Source organism: Choloepus didactylus, chromosome 15 (assembly GCF_015220235.1).
Source record: "Choloepus didactylus isolate mChoDid1 chromosome 15, mChoDid1.pri, whole genome shotgun sequence".
NCBI classification, from domain to species: Eukaryota; Metazoa; Chordata; class Mammalia; order Pilosa; family Megalonychidae; genus Choloepus; species Choloepus didactylus.
In genome coordinates, this window is record NC_051321.1 from 42,248,410 (window position 1) to 42,274,194 (window position 25,785).

At 39.9% G+C, this 25,785-nt stretch overlaps 1 protein-coding gene across 6 annotated transcripts in view; it reads left to right on the forward strand.

The window, feature by feature from the left end:
• The first annotated feature begins 15,135 nt into the window (after window positions 1–15,135).
• EXOC6 (exocyst complex component 6) overlaps window positions 15,136–25,785 on the forward strand; it is a 228,740-nt gene continuing 218,090 nt past the window's right edge. For all 6 annotated transcript variants that reach the window (XM_037804144.1, XM_037804148.1, XM_037804145.1 and 3 more), the window contains exon 1: window positions 15,136–15,279. In XM_037804144.1, the coding sequence (XP_037660072.1) occupies window positions 15,179–15,279 (101 nt within the window). In that variant the 5' untranslated portion in view covers window positions 15,136–15,178. The remainder of the gene's footprint in view (window positions 15,280–25,785) is intronic.

Sequence of the window (25,785 nt, forward strand, 5' to 3'; positions counted from 1 at the left end):
TCAGATAGACTCTCTGCTCTTAAATAATCTTATAATTTGGTATAAATTAAAAACCTTGGACAGAGTGGCAAAGGTGCAAGAGGGCAAATGGAAATATGTGAGGCCTTAAAAATCCTATCCTTGGAAGAGGCTAAGCCTACCTATAATTGTCCCTAAGGGTTACCCCCAGAGAACCTCTTTTGTTGCTCAGATGTGGCTTCTCTCTCTAAGCCAACTCTGTGGGTAAACTCACTGCCCTCCCCACTATGTAGGACATGACTCCCAGGGGTGTAAATCTCCCTGGCAACGTGGGACATGACTCCCGGGGATGAGCCTGGACCTGGCATCGTGGTATTGAGAAAGTCTTCTTGACCAAAATGGGGAAGAGAAGTGAAACAAAATGAAGTTTCAGTAGCTGAGAGATTTCAAATAGAATTGAGAGGTCATTTTGGAGGTTATTCTTATTCCTTATATAGATATTTCTTTTTAGTTTTTAGTGCATTGGAATAGCTAGAAGGAAATACCTGAAATTGTTGAACTATGACCCAGTAGCCTTGATTCTTGAAGACAATTATATAACTATGTAGCTTACACAGTGTGACTGTGCAATTGTGAAAACCTTGTGGCTCATGCTCCCTTTATTCAGTGTATGGACAGATGAGTAGAAAAATGGAAACAAAAATTAAATGAATAATAGGGGGGGATTGTGGGGATGCAATGTTTTTTTTAATTTTTAATTTTTTAAAAAATTCAGTTTTATTGAGATATATTCACATACCATACAGTCATCCATAGTGTACAATCAACTGTTCACATTACCATCATATAGTTACACATTCATCACCCCAATCTATTTTTGAACATTTTCCTTACACCAGAAAGAATCAGAATAAGAATAAAAAATAAAAGTAAAAAAGAACACCCAAATCATACCCCCCCATCCCACCCTATTTTTCATTTAGGTTTTGTCCCCATTTTTCTACTTATCCATCCATACACTGGATAAAGGGAGTGCAATCCACAGGGTTTTCACAATCACACTGTCACCTCTTGTAAGCTACATTGTTATACAATCGTCTTCAAGAGTTAAGACTACTTGGTTGGAGTTTGGTAGTTTCAGGTATTTACTTCTAGCTATTCCAATATATTAAAACCTAAAAGTGTTATCTATATAATGTGTAAGAATGTCCACCAGAGTGATCTCTCAACTCCATTTGAAATCTCTCAGCCACTGAAGCTTTATTTAGTTTCATTTCTCATCCCCCTTTTGGTCAAGAAGATGTTCTCAATCCCATGATGCTGGGTCCAGTTTCATTCCCAGGAGTCATATCCTGCATTGCCAGGGAGATTTACACCCCTGGGAGTCAGGTCCCACGTAGGGGGAAGGGCAGTGAGATCACCTGCCAAAGTGGCTTAGAGAGAGGGCCACGTCTGAGCAACAAAGAGACACTCAGGGGGAGTCTCATAGGCACAATTATAAGCAGGTTTAGCCTCTTCTGGGATGCAATGCTTTGGGTGTTCTTCTTTACTTGTATTTTTATTCTTGTTTTTATTTTTTAATTTTTATTTTAACTTTTTTTTTTTTTATTAATGAAAATGTTCAAAAATTGATTTTGGTGATGAGTGCACAACTATATTATGGTACTGTGAACAACTGATTGTACACCATGGATGATTGTAGGGTTATGTGAATATATCTCAGTAACACTGAATTAAAAAAAAGCCTATTCTTGGAACTCACACACTGTCATTACAGCTTATATATCATATGTCATCAGAAGTTACATGGCCAAGCCCAAATTCATGGGGCAAAGAAGAACACTCTGGTTAAAGTGAGGAATTGACAAGGGTGGGGATGCAGGGAAGAGTGAAGAACTGATGCAATATATGACACATCTTGTGGTTATATCATGCTTTGAATACTATATTTTTAGGACAAAGAGCTTCATTTTTTTCAATATGATACTAAAAAAACCTGTAAAGATTTTTAAAAATAACTTCATACATAAGACTATCACTACTCATCCCTTTAAATATCCACTTTCTAGTACTGGGAAAGAAAGCATGAGGTTAAACTCAGAATTTAGGAAATCTAGTGTAAATGGTAATAGGAAATAGAGTGCCCATTTAATTTTTTTTAGGCCTACTTGTGGTTGGCTGTAGGCCACATTTTCCCTTGATATTTTGGATGTCTTCCTGTCAGTGGCAACCAGCTCCCTTAACATCTTGGCAACTTCGCACTCTTTCTTCCTCCCCAGCAAAACATATTTTGTGGGAAGAATCTGGCATACTCATTCACAGTGAGTACTAAGTGACTGATGAGGATTAAAATCTAAAACTGTCTTCAGGAGCACTTGTATTTAAACAGGGAATAAAAGAAGGAATGGCTGTATAATGGAGGAACTTCACACAGCAGTGTGTAGGGTGGAGATGCAAAAAGGAGGGGGGAGCAGGGAACTACTAGCCCAGTGATCTTGAAATCACATTCCATAGGGCGTTACATTTTTCCTGGACAAGTTGTCTGCTTGGGTTTGCAGACAAGAGCCTATTTGCAAGGATATCTTGGAGCATAGCTTAATTAGGTATTTAGCACAAATCATAGTAAAATACATGTTCTAACAAATCAATTGTATTTAATTTTTATAGTGCAACAGTTCTCATTCCTACTGAGTTTCATAGTTACAATCTTTGAGAAACATGTAAATAAATACAGCAGGCATTAGGAAGAACTTGCTGAACTGTGTCAAGGTTAAAAATAAGTAAAATGTTATAAGTAGAGCCAGGACAGCAACAGCTGTGCAACATTCTTGGCTTTGATAGCATGAAGTCAGACAGTGAGCTCAGTTTTTGCTGCTACTTTTGGGTGAACAGAGAATCCTTATAATAACTATAAGGAAAAGTACATTTCTTTTATAAAATACAATTGTTTTGTGCTCAAAATCAGATCTCTGCAGCTGGAAAATCAGGGGCATGTGGAACAATGCTGGAAGAGGACACAGATCAAACCTTTGAGAATGTCCTGGCTGAGATTCAGTCTTTTGAGCTGCCCATTGAAGCTACTTTAAGGTAGGGCTCATTTATATTTTACTGATTCTTCCTTAGTGACGATAAGGTTGTCCTTTTCACTTTCTTTTATACTTTTCTCTAAAACAAAATTAAAAATATTGTTGAAAAACAGTTCGCATATACCTAATCTCAGAATTTTCTTAAACTTAGAGAAATTACAATAAATAAATGATCCACTTTTTTTTACATTATTATTTGTTTCCTGATTCAACACCAGAAGCTTAACAAATATAAATGACTTTCAAGTAATCAAAAAGGGCCTTCTGCTACCTCCAAATAGATATTCCATTTCCAGTTATAAGAGATTTCAATTGTTTTCTCTAAAATATCACTTAGTGGAAAATTTCCATGACAATTATACATATCAATGAAACCAATTTATATCTGGGTGGAGATGAATTGTAGGGAAAAAAATGAAGAATGTGTATTTATATTGTTGTGGGACTCTTGAGTGTGTGGTGACCTCTCAGCTATGTACTTTTTATTTCCACATAAGATTTAAAAATAGCTTCTTCGGTAATATGGGTATTAGTTTGCATACTTCAAGATGACAGGATTAAAACAAAAGACCATTTATCTTTGTGTTAAAAGGGCAGCTTTTAAAATGTAATTCTCTCTGACTGTCTGTATCTGACACCTATCAGTGCAGGAGCAGATGGCAATCACTGCATGTGCTTGTGAGTCAATAAATATTTGTTGATTAATATCTGTAGATTAAGCAAAAAGATTTTTGTTTTTGGTAGCATCTCCTCATTTTCAGAAAGATCCAGGGCCAAGTGCTTTGAAATCAACCAGCAGCTTAAATCTGAATAAATTTCTCCTGAATATTTAAATTGACTTTGCATTAAACATAGTTTGAATCTCTTCAAAGGGCCTGGGGTAATATTGGGGTATGGTGAACTATTGAGATTGATTGGTTGATTACTGAAAGTATTTAGAAATATGTAGATGTGGTTTCAAAACAATTACAAATCCATTGTAACTGTTTCATATACCTTCATCTTATCTGAGCATTGTGAACATACTCTGAAGGACAGTTAATTTTTTACTCCATTTAATACAGTAGATAGAAGAAACCCAAACTCTTTACCAACGGGAAACTCAATGTTTTTTTCCCTTATGGAACATTCTTTATACTGTACTGGCATCTTCTGGAGCTTGGGCATTTGCCTGGTGACTAGGAGTAGTCTAAGGGTAAACGAGAGAAGGGCGTCTATATGTGTTTTAGTTACTGTTGCCTCTGCTGCACTCACTGCTTCTGAGCCCTCAGCCTTCAACCCTTGGCTTTCCCCATCTCTCCTCGGGTCCCACAGCCTGGCCGACACCTGCAGATGTCATTCTTCCTTAGAACTGTCTTCTCAGCTAATCTTGCTCTGGAGCTGGGCCTGACTTCCTGCCTCAGTTCTTGGATCTTCTCTACTCTCTGTTCTCAGTATCAAACTTGCACCTGATCTTCCTAAAGAAAAAAAATCAGATCTGGCTGCCACAGTGCTCTCCCAGCACCACCCTCAAGAGTGGAGACTGCACAAATAATTTCCCCATCTGCTACCCTGTCATCGCTGTGGCTGTAGAATGACCACTGTCAACGTTGTGTTTGGGTTATTTAACAAGGGGTGAGAGCACTCTTTTCCGAAGGCCACTGTTAAAACACATGAATATGATTTTGGAGGACAGAGAAGAGTCATAGAACTACTAACAAGCATTTACCTGGGACAATATTAGCCAAAATTAGTTTTCCTAAACTGATGCTCTAATCATTTGATTAGACGAAGACTTCTTAGGCTGGCATTCAATGCCTTTCTACACAGACCTATACTGGTCAATTGATAGTCCAATGTCAGCTGTCCTGTTCCACTGCTCTTATGGCACACACCATGTGGCCAAATATGAGGGTTGGAAAATAAAGAGAGACTTCCATTTTGGTCAAACTAGACTGTTTACTATTTGATAATATGTCCTGAGATTTTCTTCCTCCTGGTACTCATAGTTCCTTTCTTTTATTACTTTTCACTCATACCTCTGACTGCCAAAATCTTACCCATTTTGCAAGGCACAGCTCAAATGCTTTTTCTTCTATGAAGCCTTTCCTGATCTCCCAAACCAGATGTGAGTACTCCCACCTTTTAAACCTCAAAGAATCCAGGGTATTTATTCTGCGTCACTTGGATCAGTGTGCATGTTTGTGTGTGAGAGAGTGTGTGTTTGTGTGTGTATCTGTGTGCTATGTTATAGCTACTCCAGGCTGAAGATTCTTGAAGGCAGGGCTTGTGTCTTACTTATATCTCAGTATTCTTTGCAGAAGTTTCCACAATGCCTGGCATATAGGCTAGATAAATACACATTGACTAACTTGTATCATCTTATGAGCTAATGGTGACCTCTGAAGCAAAAGAAAGGTGGCGGTCCTGAGAGAACATGCCATTTCAGTGAAGAAAAGAAGTAGGTGGAAGTATTTTAAGAACTACAAGCTCCGAGGACAGAGGCTAGAAAAGGGGTTTGGCTGGAGGCAGCATTGACTGGCAGGGCTACACAGGCCCTGCCATGAGGCCCTACAAGGGGCAGCAAGGGGATGGGTTTGGGCATTGAGAAGATGGAACAAAGAATACAAGAAATATTCCCAGGAAGAGATCGATGGAAAGTTCTATTCATTTTTCCCTGCCACAGAAGAAAGGTATAGCTTCAACAGATATTTTCTGGTGTAAAATCCTTAACTCTGTTAGCTGCTCTCCCTGTGCACCTTGTTTTTCAGGTAGGGAATCTAAAGTGTCTGTGTCCAGATCAGTGACAGGTGGGGTTTGCTTTTCTAACAGGAGGAGCTCAGAGAGTCCAGTGACTCAGAACTCTGAGATGGTGTCCACCAATGTTGTTTAAGGGTGACGCAATAGCTCTTCTTTTGCAGAAGTGCCCAAGCCTTACTGGCACACTCACCTGCACACTTCATTTGGGAGAATGAATCTCTCTATCTGTGGTGTCATGAGGGGGATGTTGAGACTAAAAGAGTCGAGAATTGTAATTGCCCAATATTCTCGTTCACCCTTCCCAAGCTGCATTCCTCCACCTCCTGACTTCATAGTTGGCTTCTCCCAAGTAAGCTTTCCCCAGATGGTCCAGTCTGTCTCTTGCCTGATTCCCGGTAAAGGGCCTTTGGGTCAACTCTTTTGGCCTTCTTTTTGTTTTCATGGAAAAGTGACAGAAATCAGATTATTCTGAGGTCCTGTGTTTGTTTTCATTCTATATGTGGAAATGGTAGCATTGTCCTTAGTATTAGGTTTGAAGGAGAGAGAGTTTCAGGAAAGAACTGAAACTCTCCATAGTTCATTTGTATTGCCAATGAAACATCCATAAAATATATCTCAGGCAGCTATAAGCAGTGAATTGGAATACCATCTCCTACCCACTAGAATGGCTACTATTAAAAAAATGGAAAATAACATGTGTTGGAGAGGATGTGGAGAAATAGGAACCCTTGTACATTGTCAGTGGGAATGTAAAATGGTGCAATTGCTATGATACTTCCTCAGAAAGTTAAGTATAGAATTACCATATGACCCATAATCCCACTTCTAGGTATATACCTTAAAGAATTGAAAGCAGGTACTTGAACAAATATTTGTACACCAACGTTCATAGTGGCCTCATTCACTATTGCCAAAACATGGAAACAAACCAAGTGTCCATCGATAGATGAATGGATAAACAAAACGTGGCATATGCATACAATGGAATATTATTTAACTACAAAAAGGAATGAAGTTCTGATGTTTGCTACAACATGGATGAGTCTTGAAGCCATCATGCTGAGTGAAATAAGCCACATTCAAAAGGACAAATGCCGTATGATCTCACTTATATGAAATAAGCATATAGAGTCAGAAACTAGAATACAGTTTACTAGGGACTGGGTGGGGGAGGGGAATTGGGAGTTAATATTTAATCGGTACAGAGTTATACAACTCGTATGGGGTTATGGAAAAGTTTTGGTAATGAATGGTGATGATGGAGGCACAACTTTATAATTGACACCATTGAGCTACATATTTGCAAAGGGATAAAGAGGGAAGTTTCAGGTTGTATATAAGTTACCACTCCAAGAAAACAAACCTATAGAACTGTACAACACAAAAAATAAACCCTATTTTAAACAGTGGGCTAGGGTTAACAGCATAATTATAATAATATTGTTTTATCAATTGTAATGAAGTTACCACACTAATGTAAAGTGTTAATAATAGGGGAAACAGTGAGAGTGGGTATACAGGAACTCTGCACTTTCTGCATGATTTTTCTGTAAGCTACAACTACTCTTATTATATATATCAGCAAACATTATATATATATATGTATATATATATAAAATAAAATTCCAGGGTGGAAAACTGGAATTTGGTGTTAGCTAAATGCAGGTGGTTGTTGAACTTAAGAGAAAAGGAAGAAATGTAAAAAACGGTCTACTGCTGGTGCTTGCCTGACAGCTTCGGGCATTCCAGATCTGACTGGCAGAATATTAGTAGGCTCAAACTTACCAGCAGGTGGGGTCTGGAATTAGTTTTACTGCCCTAATCCTATTGTCCTGGGCATCATCATTTTCATCATGTTGCAACCATACGCTAATTTCCACTGGATTTTCTCATTCTGTTTTCCACTTCAATTTGGCCTTGCTCTTCCTCTAGAGGGCGTGCCTGTTCTTGGTAGGCTTAGTGGCTGACTGGAGTTACACTAAAATAAACCACAGTTTTACTATCAGCCTTACTCAGTATTACAGACTTCCTTGAATAAAGATGGCCAATAGGTCTCAGCTAGCATATCAATGCCGATGGATTTATAGTAGTTGCCTGAACTCTGAAGTCGAGGATGATTCTGATCAGTGATGGCTGCTGTGGTCTCAGGATAGCAAGTCTGAATCGATCTGGGCTCAGAAATCACAGCCTATCTTGTCACTAAAGCTTAGCCTAACTGAGGTAAGAAAATCATGGACACATTGTTGGGTGCTGCCAAGTGGAAGTTAGTGGGAGGTAGAGAGAGGGGGCATATCCAAAAAAGGCCCTTCAGAGGGCTGGGAAAAATAGGAGGAAAGGGAATTGTACAAGATGACGTACCAGAAGAAATTTTTGTAATTGTTTTCTGATAACATAATTGTTTTACACTTGTATTCACAGACTCTCTTGGGCTCTCTTCCAAAAGCTGACTCTAAAGTTTTACCAGTTTAACAGCAAACAGGATATTATATCTCTTGGACTTCAGTTTTTTAGGAATGAAGATAACATGCTTTTAGAAAAAGTCAGAACACAATGCAAAATTCAGCTGTGTACACTATAAAATCTTAGGATGGCACACTAAGAAAATATGTACCTAGTTAAATTCAGAATGCTTTTTGCTGTTTATATCTTTAGAAATGTAAGATTTCTACTAACTCATATGCCGTTAAGCTTATTGATTAAGATCAAAGGTCTAGATTTGAATCTAGTTGAGATAACTTACTAGTTGTATGACTTCAGCCTCAGTTGCTGAAACTATAAAATGGGAATTATAATAAAACCTATCTCGAATGGTTAGTATATATGAAGTGCTTAGCACAATGTCTGCTGGGCACACAATAAAGGTTCAATAATTATTAATTATTATAATTATTATGCCTAATTTATATTGATATATCTATTCCAGTATAATTTAATATATACTTTAGAGCTTTGAAGTAAACAAGCATGTGCAACATCTTGAAATTGTGAGCAAGTGGGAAATATGGAGTAATGTAAATTTTACTTCAGCTATATAATGTTCAGGGGAGAGAGATATCCTTTATCATATTTACTAGTGCTTTTTTATACTAATGCAGTATCATTAGACTCCATTTACTCTCTAATGATAGTGGTGTAGTGTTGTGGATATAAAATGGAGTCCAGAGAAACTGTTCAGACATAAATGCAGGCCCAACTATGCCTGATGCCTGCTGTGTCTGCAGTGGGGTTCCTGATGTCAGCAGGCTGTGTAGTTGCCAAATTTTTGCTGGAGTTTTAATTGATACCATTAGCTGTTTGACCTTCAGTACAGCACTAGAGAAAACTTTAAAAAAATTTTTAAGTTTGGGAACCAGGTATTTCAACCAGGGAAAGTTTTGTTTATTTACTGGTTAAGTGAAGGGACTCTGGAGCCAGAACCTGGGTTCAAATTCTACTTCCATTACTACTAATAGAGATGTTGAAAGGATTTACATGTGTTAGGCCTGAAATATAGTTAGTAGTACTGCATACATAGCAAATACTCATTCATTCACTCATTCACTCTGTAAATAAATATTTATGCTGCCTCTACAATGTGCCAGGCAGTGTTCTGGGTGCCGGAGATATAGCAAGATCAAAACCTGGAAATTCCCTATACACAGGGAGTTTATATTTTAGTGAGGGGAGCCAGAAGTAAACAAATTAAAAAGTGGTAATGAGTGCTATGAAAAATAATAAAATGGCAAGGGATAGGGAGGTCAAAGGATGCTATGTTACAGACAGTGGCCAGGGAGTAAATGTCAGCTATTATTATCAATATTATTATTTCATTTCATTACACTTGTTCCATTTCAACACCTATTTTGCAGGGATAAGAGAAAGAAAAACAGGACAAGTGAGAAGAGAGGGACAAAGGGCAGTAAGGGAAAGCAAGGTGGTGGAAAGAGTGAGGAATAGAGAGAACACTGAACAGGATGAAGAATAAAAAAAAAAAACAACGATGAAGAGAAGGAAAGTAAGAGGAAGGAGAAAATAGTTGGTTTTGCAAGTTGTGGGTAGGCAGGGGGTGGGGGTGATGAAGGATAGAGGGAGAATGGAGCTCAGAGAAAACAATATGCTCTTTTATTGCTCAGTGTACTTTAATATATTTAGATTTGTTCAAAAATTATTAAGCATTTCAGGGCGGCGATGACAGAGTATTAAACCAAGCACAGTTGCTCAGGTCATATGCCCATGAGCCAGCTCTGTCTGAGAACTTAGCAGTGAGCCTGGTACACAGCAGGTATTCAATAAAAATAGTTGTTCAATGAATAGAACCTGAGGCTAATTACTTTTGAACTCCTCTGAGGACGGGCCCATATTTCAGAAAAATTTTATTTGGCTTCAATTTCAAATTTCCTTCTATTGTTCTCCCCCACGGGGTCCAGATCTTTATGGAGCAGCAGATTCCTGGATAAGAGGAGTGGTGGCCCAGTGCTTTTGCTTTGTTCACGTTCTCTTGTACTTACTGTGTGTGGCACTTGGGGTCACTACACTAGGAAGGCAGGACTGGAGGAGCTGTCACTCTGGGCCCAGGGAAGGGTTAGCTTTGTAGAGTCAATGTATAAAGACTGCCTATACTTTACCTTTTGCTACAGTTCTACAATTATATAACAAGGGCTGTTAAACTCTTTAAGAAACATCTGAATGGTATTAACAAAGGTTTAAGACAAGAATGATCAGATGTCTGCTATAGGGTTCCCAGGGGTGAGGAGAGGAATCCTTTTATTGAGATATACCCTATCTCATAAGACATCTTTTACAGCATTAAGCTTAACATAAGAATTACTTGCATGTGGATTACTCATTTAAGAAACATTGAGTGGTAGAATAAGCAAACTCATAGAGTTAGAATCTAGAATCTAGATTATGAGGGGACAGGGTGGGAATAGAGAATGGAAAATTAAGGCTTAAAGTGTACAGGATTCTTATCTGAAATGATGGAAATGTTTTGGTAATGGATGGGGTTGAATGTAGTACAACATTGTGAACACAATTAACAGCACTGAAATATATATGTGAATATGATTAAAAGGGGAAAGGTTGGATTGTATATATGGTAACAGAATAAAAATTAAAAAAAAAATCCATGGAACTACACTACACAAACAGTGGACCCTAAGTTAAACCATATACAATATAAAAATGTGCTATCATCAATTGTAACAAATGTTCCACACCAATGCAAGGTGGTGGTGGTGGGTTGGTATATGGGAATCCTGTATTTTATGCATAGTTGTTCTGAAAACCCACAACTTCTCTAATAAAAATGAAAAAAGGAAACATTGAATTGAACTCCGTGCAAGGCATGGGCTGGGCAGTGAACAATACAGACATTGTCCCTGTGCCTGACTCAAGTGGCAGTGGCAGTGCCTGGAGGTGGAGACAGACTCAGTGATTTGTTTACCACCATGATATGTGCCCCAAAGGATGAGTACTGCTGCCCCAAGGATAATGAAGAGGCACTTGACATACAAATGCATGATCTAGACGGCTCACTAAAGTGGATCCAGAACCAAGAATCTAACACAAAGACAAGTTCCTGTTTCCCCTTCAACAACTGCAGGAAACAAATTTCAGGCAGTTTCTATCCACTGAGCATTCAGAGATAATGGGCCAGGTTCAGGTTCAGAGCACCCCAATACACAATCAGGATATTTTGTTAATGATGAAAAAGAGTACATTTATGAGTCTGGTTTTAATTTTTATTTTATCAAACAGGAAGCTAAATGCTGGGCTACCTGGTTTAATAACAAATGCCTGATAATCATAGTCTCCAGTCTAATGTTCACTGAGCTCTGGGCTAAATTATGTATATAAAATCTCCTTCAATCCCCGCACAACTTGGTGAGCAAGGACTATTAACTCCTAATTCACACTTAAAAAAACTGAGGTTTAGACAAGTTAAGTAACCCAGTTGATGCCCAACACCTAATAAGAGATAAATTGGAATTTGAACTCAAGCAGTTAAATGCCAGATCAGGGCAGAAGTACTCTACTGAGGGACAACTTCTTTCTGAGGGAGGGCCTTTCCCAAGATGGGTTTTTAGTTTCTAGACAAGTGGTTCAAAGTACATGGGGTTAATGACTGAAAGTTTATTTACAGGTTAAATCCTTAATTTGCTGGTTGGTTTCATACTGGGCACAGAGTACATCTCCTGCCCTGTCAGTCTTCTGGTGTGTTTTTCCCCTTCCAGGAGTCCTGAAGAAAGATTATGGATGGATCTCTGGAAGTCAACATCCAATGCCAGAAAAATAACTCTGCATGCATGTGCAATCTGCATGTGTGTGTTCTACTAACCCCAGCCTCCTCAGTCCAGACTGATTAAATAATTTATTCCTTGGGTAAAACAACATTGGAACATTCCTCCTGGCTCCCATTTTTATTGACTGGAAAAACAGGAACTGGTTAATAGCTCTGTTCATATCCCAGTTCTCCAGCTCACTAGCTCACTGTTTGTTCTTGGACAAATGACTTAACCTAAGTCTCAGCTTCTTCAAATTTAATTGGGGATAATACTTACTCCACAGGGGTGTGGTAAAAATTAAATGAGATAATGAAAAGGGCTTAGTAAATAGTTAGTGTTCAATAAATAGCTATTATTGTTTTCGTTTCGACCTATAGTTGACATTCTTTATTTTGGGGTCTTTTAGAACTGTATCACTTTAGAATATGCTTTTTGGAGGAGCTTACTTATGTATTTATTATATCGATGTCCATGATTAAAATCCACACAGTTAGCTGTTTATGACATTTTAGCTTTAAATTCTTAAGAAAAGACTTCAGATACTAATGGACCTCTCAGAAGAAGCAAAGGGATCCAGGAAAAGCTGTTTCAGAAGAAGTGGTGAATGGACTTCCTTCTATCTTGACTTGAATTGGGGGGAAGATCCTGCTGGTTATGTTGAGGTAATCTCTACCTGCAGGTGTTGAAACAGGCCTAGTGTGACGAGTGCCTATGCAGGGTTGGCTTCCCAGAGCAGGGGCATTTGGACCTGGGTTGGAATTGATGGTATCAGGACTGGTGAAGAGAAGGGGAAAAGGTCTGGGGAATGGATAATGCTCAGGAAAGGAATGTCTCAGCAGGAGACAGCTGCCAAATAGGAAGCTGGCCTGGCCATGCCCTCATCTCTTCACCTGGCTTTATTCTTCAGAACAATGAATTCTGGTCTTGCACATTGACTGAGCCATTTCCTGCAGAGAGAACTGACTTTTTATTCTCTTTGTAGAAAGCTATAGGATTTGTCCCCATTTCTTATGTTTTGATTTCCAGTTCAATTATCAAAAGGTTTATTTTCCCCTCTCAAGAACTGAATCTGCAATTAGGGTGTGCTAACACCAGGAGGTTGTGGCACCTCAGTAATTGGAGAGGCAGCCAGCTAAGGAAAAAAATTCTAGTTTTTACTACTCAATAAAAAACCGTTGTATGAGGGGCAAAAACACTATGTGGTCTAGGTACAGAGATTTGGGTTGCTCCAAGGATAAATTTATAAATAACTGGAGGAATGGATGAACTTCATATCCTCTGGCAAAAGTCCATAAATGTTATTTCTTGCATTGGAGCTCCTGATAAAAGTGGGCATAAGGGAATGTGAGGTAACATTCTCTTCTAGCGCTTAAGGCTCCTATGAAGGTAACTGAATACAGCCACCTTATGGGACAGTATATTTAACATCAATACATAAAGAGCAAATTTGAAGCCACTTAACTTTTTACAATTTGATATTGTTTAAATTCCTAACTGTTACTAATGTTAGATGACTCAAACTCCTACCTTATGTTTAGACCTGTTTGGAATGCTCCTTTCTATCTCTTCTAACTCATCCTGGATTCTTTCCAATGGCTGGAGAGCTTCAGCAATGTTTGGTTTCAAAACTCCAGCTTTCTCTCAGCCAGGTACAGAATTCTAAGAGGAACTAAAGGAAGTAGCAAAATCTAAACAAGAAAAAAGAAAAAAAAAAGGTCACCTCTGAACTCAAGGACTTTAACATAGTGTGATAGTACTGGTGGACTTGGGAAGAGATACTCTGTTTCTGCATATTCCCACAGCACAAAGAAAAGGGATTTGCCAGAGGAGGTCTGTATCATCAAGGCAGTGAAAACAGAGGTCAGGTCATCATGACTTCACACAGGCTTGTGATGAGGTTTCTTGGTGGAATGAGTAGTTGGTTTTAATGGAGATTCCATGGTCTTCCAAGCCAGTGTGCACTGAGTTCAGCTGCATTGTTTCCTAGAGGCCAAGTGAATAAAAACAAACCCCACAAATTTTATGCAAAGGAATTACACAAAACAAGTGCAGCTACTAAAACAGTCATTGAAGCAGTGGATAAATATACTAAATTTGAATTTGGTGTCTTGGAGAAGGTGGTGATTAGTAGGGAATCTTTATGAGGGAGATACATTTTGAGGTGAGTTTTGAAAGGAGGATGGAGATTCCAGATATATAAGAACGAAGGTATTTTTGTATATTGGTAATGTTTACTGGAACCTACGAAGTATGGTAGGTAGAATGATGTCCCCCCAAAGGTGTACTCATCCCTGGAACCTGTGAATATGTTACCTTAATGGCAAAAGAGACTTTGCTGATGTTATTAAAGTTAAGGACCTTGAGATAGAGGATTATCCTAGATCATATGGGTGGGTCCAGTCTAATCACATGGGTCCTTTAAAGTGTAGAAACTTTCCCAGCTGAGGTATGAGTCAGAGAGAGATGTGGCTACAGAAGAATGGTCCAAGAGATCATATGTTGTTGGCTTTGAAGATGGAGGAAGGAGGACAGGAGCCAAGGAATGTGGGCAGCCTCTAGATGCTGGAAAAGGCAGCCTCCAGAAAGGAACACAGTCCTGCCAACACCTTGATTTTAGTCTAGTGAGACCCTTGTTGGACGTTTTCCTTCCTCCCTACCATCCAGAGTACATCAGGCCCTTTTGTTGAACGTTGTCATAGCTTTTATTACAGATTATTTGGGGGTTGATTATTTGATTGTCCACCTCCCTCACTACTGCGGTATCCCCAATGCAGCAGTCTAGCACACAGAATACAAGAATATACGTCAAAACCAAAAGGCCAGTCACTAGACGACAACTACTGGTAAGTCGCACGGTAGACCAAAAGGCGATGCCGGGAAGCGTCCTTTTCGACTCTCCGCTTCCAGCCGCCGGCAGCACCTCTGCCTCAGAAAGGCGCCGGGACCCGGACCCGGTGGCGCGCCCCCGCGCCTCGCCGGTGCCTCCTCCCTCCGCGGCCCCGACCCCGCTTCTCCTCGCGCCACGCCCCACTCCCCGCCCTTTTGCCCGCCCTCACCCCGCGCTCGCGCCACCTCGCGCTCGCCCCCGTCGTCCGCGCGGCGCTGCGCGTCGCTGGCTCCTTAGCCAAGATGGCGGAGAGCGGTGAGGGTCTGGGCACCGTCCCGGAGCACGAGCGGATCTTGCAGGAGATCGAGAGCACCGACACAGCCTGCGTGGGGCCAACCCTCCGGTAAAGCTCTCATCCTCCCGGGCCTTCGGGCCATCCCGGGCGGCCGCTACTCAGGAGCGGAGCGGGGCGGGGCGTCCGCCGCAAGGCGCGCGCGGAGCGCTCCGACAGGTGGTGCGTGCGGGGGCTGGCGGGGGCGCTCAATGGGTCGTGGCCGGGCGAGCTCCTGCACCTGTCAGCGCGGCAGCCGCGCAGTCCGCCTGGGCCGTGGGAGCTGTCACCATGCAGCTGGTGGGTGTGGCTGCCGCGGTGCTTCGGACCCCGAGAGCCGCCTCAGGCCTGGCCAGCTCCTGTCCCGCGTCGGGGCTGTGGGCGGGTTGGCGGCGGGTGCGGTAACGACCAATGTTGACTGCCCGCGGTAGGCGTGACTTAGATGCCGGGGCGCGAGCAGATGAAACCTCGTACCCTGGGCTGCCGCGGGCGTGGGAGAATTGAAATTGAGCGCGAGACATCAGCACCATTATCCCCCCGTGCAACTGGAGTGAACGAGAAGGGAGCGTGGGCTGGAGCGGAGGAGCTGATGATGCTCAGGAACACGCTAGTGGGACCGACTGCTACGGCAAGCTTCACTGGAGGCAGGGACGCTTTCGCTTATTTACGAACGTTTCATTAATTTTTCCATCTATTTTAAAAAGGATCCCTCCCAAGCCCATTAAGAATGATGTACTAAGTAATATTTCATGCCAGACTGAACACCTGCGGTTCTGATAGACTATTAGCTAGCGGTGTATTGAGCCATTACATTAGGTTAGGCACTCTCTTCAAGAACAAATGGCTTTTAAATGTAAGGTTTTATTTTTAGCATGGTGATAATCAAAATTGAAGTTATGATTCATTTACTCAGGGAGCTTAGAACTGATTAAGCTTTATCGTTGGTATTTTCTTCAGGATGCAGTTCCTGGAAATGGAGCACGTATGATTGGAGGACCTGTGGATGTAGTATAAAGTGAAGCCAGTTCAAACTGTTTCATGAATCCACCTTGCCCTTAAGTCAGGAGACCTGAGTTCTTGTTTTGCATAGTCCTGCCACTCTTTAACCTCTCTGGGCCTTGGTTTCCTTATTTTCAGAATGGGGAGGGGGCTGTTTAGATGCCTCCAAAGCCCAGAATGTTAGGGACCTTGTCTGTCTGTTCATTGCTATCCCTAACACCAAGCATGTGGTAGTCACGTGATAAAATTTTGTCATATGAAGTTCCTGCTATGACATGATAATGCATAATTCGTGCATTTCCTTAATTTCCAACATGAGTACTTCTTTTCATAAAACTATACATTTGGTAATGAAAGTAGACATCATAGATTAAAAGGAAGCTTTGTCTTTCTCATTGCCTGGTGAGACTAAAATATTACAAGATGTGGTTGAGTTATCAGAGAAGTCCATTTTTGAAAATAGTAGATTGTAAAGGAGATGCTTCATTTTCTGAAAATGTGCAAGGTAGCATCCTTGAAAAAGATGAAATTAGTTTAAAATTAGAAGAAAATTTTGAAATAAATTGAGTCTTTTGGGGCACTCAAACAATATATATATATTCACTGTGTTATCATTCTGTTTTCTTTTACCAGGTAGTTCTGTCAGCTGCTCACTTTGTTGAACTTACTCTCTTTTCTTTAGCAAACTACAATGACTTGTACCTGTCCTATACAGATAGCTGTTATCTCTCATTTACAAGCAGACCCTTTCCACACCATGCTAACAGTCTTTTCTCTTGAACATGGGCTTAGCTGCCAGTACTTTCCCCCTGTTTTTCCTTGGGTTTCACTGAGTGAGGTGCTAATACTACATTTTAAAAATCCTTTTATTATGGAAAATTTAAGCATGTAAAAAAATCAAATAGTGTAATGACTCACCAGGAACCTATCCTTAGCTTCAGGCAATCCCTGGCGAATCTTGTTTGAACTTTTCCCCTATCCACTCTTCCTCATCCTGCATTATTCTGTAGCAAATCCAAGGCTTCAATTTATCCATAAGTGTTTCAGAAGCAATGTTAATTTTTGTTGCTGTTTCCTAACCATCTTTTAGCTGACCTATAGGCTTGTGTTAATACTATTTTTTTCTCAGTGATAGACTTTTTCAGTCTCAACTTACCCTGATTCACTTTTTTTTTTTTTTTTAAATTCAGTTTTATTGAAATATATTCACAAACCATACAGTCATCCATGGCATACAATCAACTGTTCACAGTATGATCATATAGTTATGCGTTCATCACCACAATCTACCTCCGAACATTTTCCCTACATCAGAAAGAATCAGAACAAGAATAAAAAATAAAAGTGAAAAGAGAACACCCAAACCATCCCCCCATCCCACCCCATTTGTCATTTAGCCCCTACTCCCATTTTTCTACTGATTTTTTTTCAATTTTTTAACTTTGTTTATCAAAAAATTAAAAACAAACAGGCAAACAACAATCAAAAAAACCCCACAACATTTCAAACAAAGCAATGGATTAAGGAAAACAAATAACCTAAAATAACTACTTTGCTTCCAATATGTTCCTACCATACCCCAAGAAAATTAATAAACCATGTCCAAACAGAGGAGTAAGAAAAACAAATAATCTAAAATAACTACATTGCTTCCAACATGTTCCTTCCATACCCCAAGAAAATTAACAACCCCTAAGAAAACAAAGGAATAAGAGAAAAAAAAAAACCTAAAATAACTCTATTGCTTCCAACATGATCTTACTATATCCAAGAAAGTTTACAAACCATAATCATAATCATAATCTGTTCTTATTAGATTATCATTCCCCCTCCACTAATTGGTATCTCTAGGTCCCCTACATTCTACAGTGTAAAACATTGTACATTTTTCACAGAATTCACATTAGTGGTAACATACAATATCTCTCTTTTTGTGCCTGGCTTATTTTGCTCAGCATTATTTCTTTTTTTTTTTTTTTTTTTTTTTTTTTAATCTTCATTTTATTGAGATATATTCATATACCACGCAGTCATACAAAACAAATCGTACTTTCGATTGTTCACAGTACCATTACATAGTTGTACATTCATCACCCAAATCAATCCCTGACACTTTCATTAGCACACACACAAGAATAACAAGAATAATAATTAGAGTGAAAAAGAGCAATTGAAGTAAAAAAGAACACTGGGTACCTTTGTCTGTTTGTTTCCTTCCCCTATTTTTCTACTCATCCATCCATAAACTAGACAAAGTGGAGTGTGGTCCTTATGGCTTTCCCAATCCCCTTGTCACCCCTCATAACCTACATTTTTATACAACTGTCTTCGAGATTCATGGGTTCTGGGTTGTAGTTTGATAGTTTCAGGTATCCACCACCAGCTACCCCAATTCTTTAGAACCTAAAAAGGGTTGTCTAAAGTGTGCGTAAGAGTGCCCACCAGGGTGACCTCTCGGCTCCTTTTGGATTCTCTCTGCCACTGAAGCTTATTTCATTTCCTTTCACATCCCCCTTTTGGTCAAGAAGATGTTCTCCGTCCCACGATGCCGGGTCTACATTCCTCCCCGGGAGTCATATTCCACGTTGCCAGGGAGATTCACTCCCCTGGGTGTCTGATCCCACGTAGGGGGGAGGGCAGTGATTTCACCTTTCAAGTTGGCTTGGCTAGAGAGACAGGGCCACATCTGAGCAACAAAGAGGCATTCGGGAGGAGGCTCTTAGGCACAACCATAGGGAGGCCTAGCCTCTCCTTTGCAGCAACCGTCTTCACAATGGTAAAACCTGTGGTAGAGGGCTGAACCCATCAAACCACCAGTCCCCTATGTCTGTGGTCATGTTAGCAACCATGGAGGTGGGGTAGGCGAATACCCCTGCATTCTCCACAGGCTCCTCAAGGGGGCACTACATCTTTTTTTTTTTTTTAACTTTCCCTTCTTTTTTAAATCAACTGTATGAAAAAAAAGTTAAAAAGAAAACAAACATACAATAAAAGAACAGTTCAAAGAGACCATAACAAGGGAGTAAGAAAAAGACAACTCACCTAAGATAACTGCTTAACTTCCAACATGTTCCTACTTTACCCCAAGAAAGTTACCTAATATAGCAACATTTCTGTGAACTTGCTCCTACTATATCCATCAGAAATTCACAGACCATAGTCATTCCTGGGCATCCCCAGAACCTTAAATAGCTTATCTGTTCTTCTTGGATTATTGTTCCCCCTTCCTTAATTGCTCTCTATTGCTGGTTCCCCTACATTCTACATTATAAGTCATTTGTTTTACATTTTTCAAAGTTCACATTAGTGGTAGCATATAATATTTCTCTTTTTGTGCCTGGCTTATTTTGCTTAGCATTATGTCTTCAAGGTTCATCCATGTTGTCATATGTTTCACGAGATCGTTCCTTCTTACTGCTGCGTAGTATTCCATCGTGTGTATATACCACATTTTATTTATCCACTCATCTGTTGAAGGACATTTGGGTTGTTTCCATCTTTTGGCAATTGTGAATAATGCTGCTATGAACATTGGCGTGCAGATATCTGTTCGTGTCACTGCTTTCCGATCTTCCGGGTATATACCGAGAAGTGCAATCGCTGGATCGAATGGTAACTCTATATCTAGTTTTCTAAGGAACTGCCAGACTGACTTCCAGAGTGGCTGAACCATTATACAGTCCCACCAACAGTGAATAAGAGTCCCAATTTCTCCACATCCCCTCCAGCATTTGTAGTTTCCTGTTTGTTTAATGGCAGCCATTCTAACCGGTGTTAGATGGTATCTCATTGTGGTCTTAATTTGCATCTCTCTAATAGCTAGTGAAGCTGAACATTTTTTCATGTGTTTCTTGGCCATTTGTATTTCCTCTTCAGAGAACTGTCTTTTCATATCTTTTGCCCATTTTATAATTGGGCCGACTGTACTATTGTCATTGAGTTGTAGGATTTCTTTATATATGAAAGATATCAGTCTTTTGTCAGATACATGGTTTCCAAAAATTTTTCCCATTGAGTTGGCTGCCTCTTTACCTTTTTGAGAAATTCCTTTGAGGTGCAGAAACTTCTAAGCTTGAGGAGTTCCCATTTATCTATTTTCTCTTTTGTTGCTTGTGCTTTGGGTGTAAAGTCTAGGAAGTGGCCTCCTAATACAAGGTCTTGAAGATGTTTTCCTACATTATCTTCTAGGAGTTTTATGGTACTTTCTTTTATATTGAGATCTTTGGTCCATTTTGAGTTAATTTTTGTGTAGGGGGTGAGGTAGGGGTCCTCTTTCATTCTTTTGGATATGGATATCCAACTCTCCCAGCCCCATTTGTTGAAAAGACCATTATGACTCAGTTCAGTGACTTTGGGGGCCTTATCAAAGATCAGTCGGCCATAGATCTGAGGGTCTATCTCCGAATTCTCAATTCGATTCCATTGATCTATATGTCTATCTTTGTGCCAGTACCATGCTGTTTTGGCAACTGTGGCTTTATAATAAGCTTCAAAGTCAGGGAGTGTAAGTCCTCCCACTTCGTTTTTCTTTTTTAGAGTGTCTTTAGCAATTCGAGGCATCTTCCCTTTCCAAATAAATTTAATAACTAGCTTTTCCAAGTCTGCAAAGTAGGTTGTTGGAATTTTGATTGGGATTGCATTGAATCTGTAGATGAGTTTGGGTAGAATTGACATCTTAATGACATTTAGCCTTCCTGTCCATGAACATGGAATATTTTTCCATCTTTTAAGGTCCCCTTCTATTTCTTTTAGTAGAGTTATGTAGTTTTCTTTGTATAGGTCTTTTACATCTTTGGTTAAGTTTATTCCTAGGTACTTGATTTTTTTAGTTGCTATTGAAAATGGTATCTTTTTCCTGAGTGTCTCTTCCGTTTGTTCATTTCTAGCATATAGAAACATTACAGACTTATGTGCATTAACCTTGTATCCCGCTACTTTGCTAAATTTGTTTATTAGCTCTAGTAGGTGTATCGTTGATTTCTCAGGGTTTTCTAGATATAAGATCATATCATCTGCAAACAATGACAGTTTTTCTTCTTCTTTTCCAATTTGGATGCCTTTTATTTCTTTGTCTTGCCGGATTGCCCTGGCTAGCACTTCCAGCACAATGTTGAATAACAGTGGTGACAGCGGGCATCCTTGTCTTGTTCCTGATCTTAGAGGGAAGGCTTTCAGTCTCTCACCATTGAGTACTATGCTGGCTGTGGGTTTTTCATATATGCTCTTTATCATGTTGAGGAAGTTTCCTTCAATTCCTACCTTTTGAAGTGTTTTTATCAAAAACGGATGTTGGATTTTGTCAAATGCTTTTTCAGCATCTATTGAGATGATCAATTGATTTTTCCCTTTTGACTTGTTAATGTGTTGTAATACATTGATTGATTTTCTTATGTTGAACCATCCTTGCATGCCTGGAATAAACCCCACTTGGTCATGGTGTATGATTTTTTTAATGTGTCTTTGGATTCGATTTGCAAGTATTTTGTTGAGGATTTTTGCATCTATATTCATTAGGGAGATTGGCCGGTAGTTTTCCTTTTTTGTAGCATCTTTGCCTGGTTTTGGTATTAGATTGATGTTAGCTTCATAAAATGAGTTAGGTAGTGTTCCATTTTTTTCAATGTTTTGAAAGAGTTTGAGTAAGATTGGTGTCAGTTCTTTCTGGAAAGTTTGGTAGAATTCCCCTGTGAAGCCATCTGGCCCTGGGCATTTATTTGTGGGAAGATTTTTGATGACTGATTGGATCTCTTTGCTTGTGATGGGTTGGTTGAGGTCTTCTATTTCTTCTCTGGTCAGTCTAGGTTGTTCATATGTTTCCAGGAAATTGTCCATTTCTTCTACATTATCCAGTTTGTTGCCATACAGTTGTTCATAATATCCTCTTATAATTTTTTTAATTTCTTCAGGATCTGCAGTTATGTCACCTTTTTCATTCATTATTTTGTTTATATGGGTCTTCTCTCTTTTTGATTTTGTCAGTCCAGCTAGGGGCTTGTCAATCTTGTTGATCTTCTCAAAGAACTAACTTTTGGTGATATTTATCCTCTCTATTGTTTTTTTGTTCTCTATGTCATTTATTTCTGCTTTAATCCTTGTTATTTCTTTTCTTGTACTTGGTTTAGGATTGGTTTGCTGTTCATTTTCTAGCTTCTTCAGTTGATCCATTAGTTCTTTGATTTTGGCTCTTTCTTCCTTTTTAATATATGCGTTTAGTGCTATAAATTTCCCCCTCAGCACTGCTTTTGCTGCATCCCATAGGTTTTGGTATGTTGTGTTCTCATTTTCATTCGTCTCTATATATTTAGCAATTTCTCTTGCTATTTCTTCTTTAACCCACTGATTGTTTAGGAGTGTGTTGTTTAACCTCCAGGTATTTGTGAATTTTCTAAGTCTCTGATGGTTATTGACTTCTAATTGTATTCCATTGTGGTCAGAGAATGTGCTTTGAATAATTTCAATCTTTTTAAATTTATTGAGGCTTGTTTTATGTCCCAGCATATGATCTATTCTGGAGAAAGTTCCGTGAGCAGTAGAAAAGTATGTGTATCCTGGTGATTTGGGATGTAATGTCCTGTAGATGTCTGTTAAATCTAATTCATTTATCAGATTGTTTAGGTTTTCAATTTCCTTATTGGTCTTCTGTCTGGTTGATCTATCTATAGCAGAGAGTGATGTGTTGAAGTCTCCCACAATTATTGTGGAAACATCAATTGCTTCCTTTAGTTTTGCCAGTGTTTCTCTCATGTATTTTGTGGCACCTTGATTGGGTGCATAGACATTTACGATTGTTATTTCTTCTTGCTGAATTGCCCCTTTTATTAGTATGTAGTGGCCTTCTTTGTCTCTCAAAACATCCCTGCATTTGAAGTCTATTTTATCTGAGATTAATATTGCTACACCTGCTTTCTTTTGGCTGTAGCTTGCATGAAATATTTTTTTCCATCCTTTCACTTTCAGTTTCTTTGTGTCCCTGTGTCTAAGATGAGTCTCTTGTATGCAACATATTGATGGTTCATTTTTTTTGATCCATTCTGCGAATCTATATCTTTTAATTGGGGAGTTTAATCCATTTACATTCAACGTTAAAACCGTGAAGGCATTTCTTGAATTGGCCATCTTATCCTTTGGTTTATGTTTGCCATATTTTTCCCCTCTCTCTATTAATATCCTTTATTGTACCCATACCGAACCTCTTTAGTACTGAACCTTTCTCCAAGTCTCTCTGTCCTGTCTTTGTTTCTCTGTCTGTAGGGCTCCCTTAAGTATCTCCAGTAGGGCAGGTCTCTTGTTAGCAAATTCTCTCAGCATTTCTTTGTCTGTGAAAAATTTAAGCTCTCCCTCAAATTTGAAGGAGAGCTTTGCTGGATAAAGTATTCTTGGCTGGAAATTCCTCTCACTCAGAATTTTAAATATATCGTGCCACTGCCTTCTTGCCTCCATGGTGGCTGCTGAGTAGTCACTACTTAGTCTTATGCTGTTTCCTTTGTATGTGGTGAATTGCTTTTCTCTTACTGCTTTCAAAACTTGCTCCTTCTCTTCTGTGTTTGACAGCGTGATCAGTATATGTCTCGGAGTGGGTTTTTTTGGATTTATTCTATTTGGAGTTCGCTGAGCATTTATGATTTGTGTATTTATGTTGTTTAGAAGATTTGGGAAGTTTTCCCCAACAATTTCTTTGAATACTCTTCCTAGACCTTTACCCTTTTCTTCCCCTTCTGGGACACCAATGAGTCTTATATTCGGACGTTTCATATTATCTATCATATCCCTGAGGTCCATTTCGATTTTTTCAATTTTTTTCCCCATTCTTTCTTTTATGCTTTCATTTCCATTCTGTCATCTTCCAGGTCACTGATTCATTGTTCAACTTCCTCTATTCTTGTACTATGAGTGTCCAGAATCTTTTTAATTTGGTCAACAGTTTCTTTAATTTCCATAAGATCATCCATTTTTTTATTTAGTCTTGCAATGTCTTCTTTATGCTCTTCTAGGGTCTTCTTGATTTCCTTCATATCCCATACTATGGTCTCATTGTTCATCTTTAGTTCTTTGAGTAGCTGCTCTAGGTGCTGTGTCTCTTCTGGTCTTTTGATTTGGGTGCTTGGGCTTGGGTTATCCATATCGTCTGTTTTTTTCATATGCTTTATAATTTTCTGTTGTTTTTGGCCTCGTGGCATTTGCTGAACTTGATAGGGTTCTTTTAGGGTTTGTAGACCTATTGAAGTCCTTATCTCTAATTTATCAGATCTACAGCTTCGTGGAGTACACTTTCTCTAACTAACCAGCAGGTGGCGTCCACGAGCCACCTGTTCTCCACAAGCCAGTTCTCCCCTGCTTAGCCTTTTTGGTGAGTGGGGGAGCGAGTCTTGTGGGGCCCAATTGGTGTACCAAGCTTGCGTGTGTAGTTGGTGTTGCCTGCCCTGTATGTGGGGCGTGTTTCTGGGCAGTCGGGGAGGTGGGGTGGCCCTAACAATCAAATCTCCCTGATGATCCTAGAGTTTTAAAGCTGCTGCAATAGTCTAATCCTTCAGTTCAGTCCTGCCACAGTTTGTCTCTGCCACTGACCCACAAGTCTTTGGTATTGGCGTATGGCTCCTGAGACTTGCAAGTGGGCCCCTCTTCCAGGCTGTGCACCCTGGTTCCTCTGTTGAGGGATGACTGTGCTATGTCACAGGTGAGTGCCATCCCCCCAGGGCAGTTCTGGGCTGCTGGGCTGTGTAGGGAGGCTCCCAGTCTGCTCAAATGATGGCTGAATGGGGCTTTGTTAATTCACACTGCTCCACCTTCCCAGCTCTGGGACATTCAGCTGAGGTTGCAGGGAAGGCTAATGTCCACTCCCAGTTTTGTGGTGTGTGCCTGTTATTTGAAGCACTTCCGTCACACTGGGTTGTCTGGGGCAGCTCTGGGCTATGGGGCTGGCTATGGGCAGGAGTGTTTCCTGTCCACCAGGATGGTGGCTGTGAGCGGACACCCCCCTTTTCTTGGGAAGTTGTGTTGTTTAGTGAATTTTCTCAGCCACTGGATTATTGCCTTTTGTCTCAGAGCTCTCTTAGTTCTGCTCTTGACTTGACGTACCCAAATTGCAATTCTTTGAAGCTTTCTGTATTGGGCTTCTTAGAGTAATTGTTTTAGAAAAAGAAAAAAGGATTTAAAAAAAAAAGAAAAAAAAAAAAAAAAAAAAACGGCCCTCCTCAGAGATCTAATGGGTTATTGAAATGCTAATAGACAAAGCAACCAGGGCCATTAAGGAAAGGTCCACAGGGCAGAGAGATCAGCTTTTCTTCGGGATTTGCATATGCGCCTCAAGGCCTGAGCTCCGCCCTTCCCCTTTCTGTGTTCACCAGAACTCCAAAAATCCTCTACTTTTATTTTGGAGTTTTTCGTGTTGTTTTTTTTCTATGCCTGTCTCCTCTCTGCTGGGCTGGCTGCTCTCAGAGTCTCTGGTGTCTGGTCTCAGTCTATCTATGGTTGGAGTTTGAATCAGTAGAATGAGTTTCCGATAAGAGCAGCCACTGCAGTTCTCCCTTCTCCTTCCCGGAGCTGACAGCCCCTCCTCCCCTGGGACTGAGCCTGGCAGGG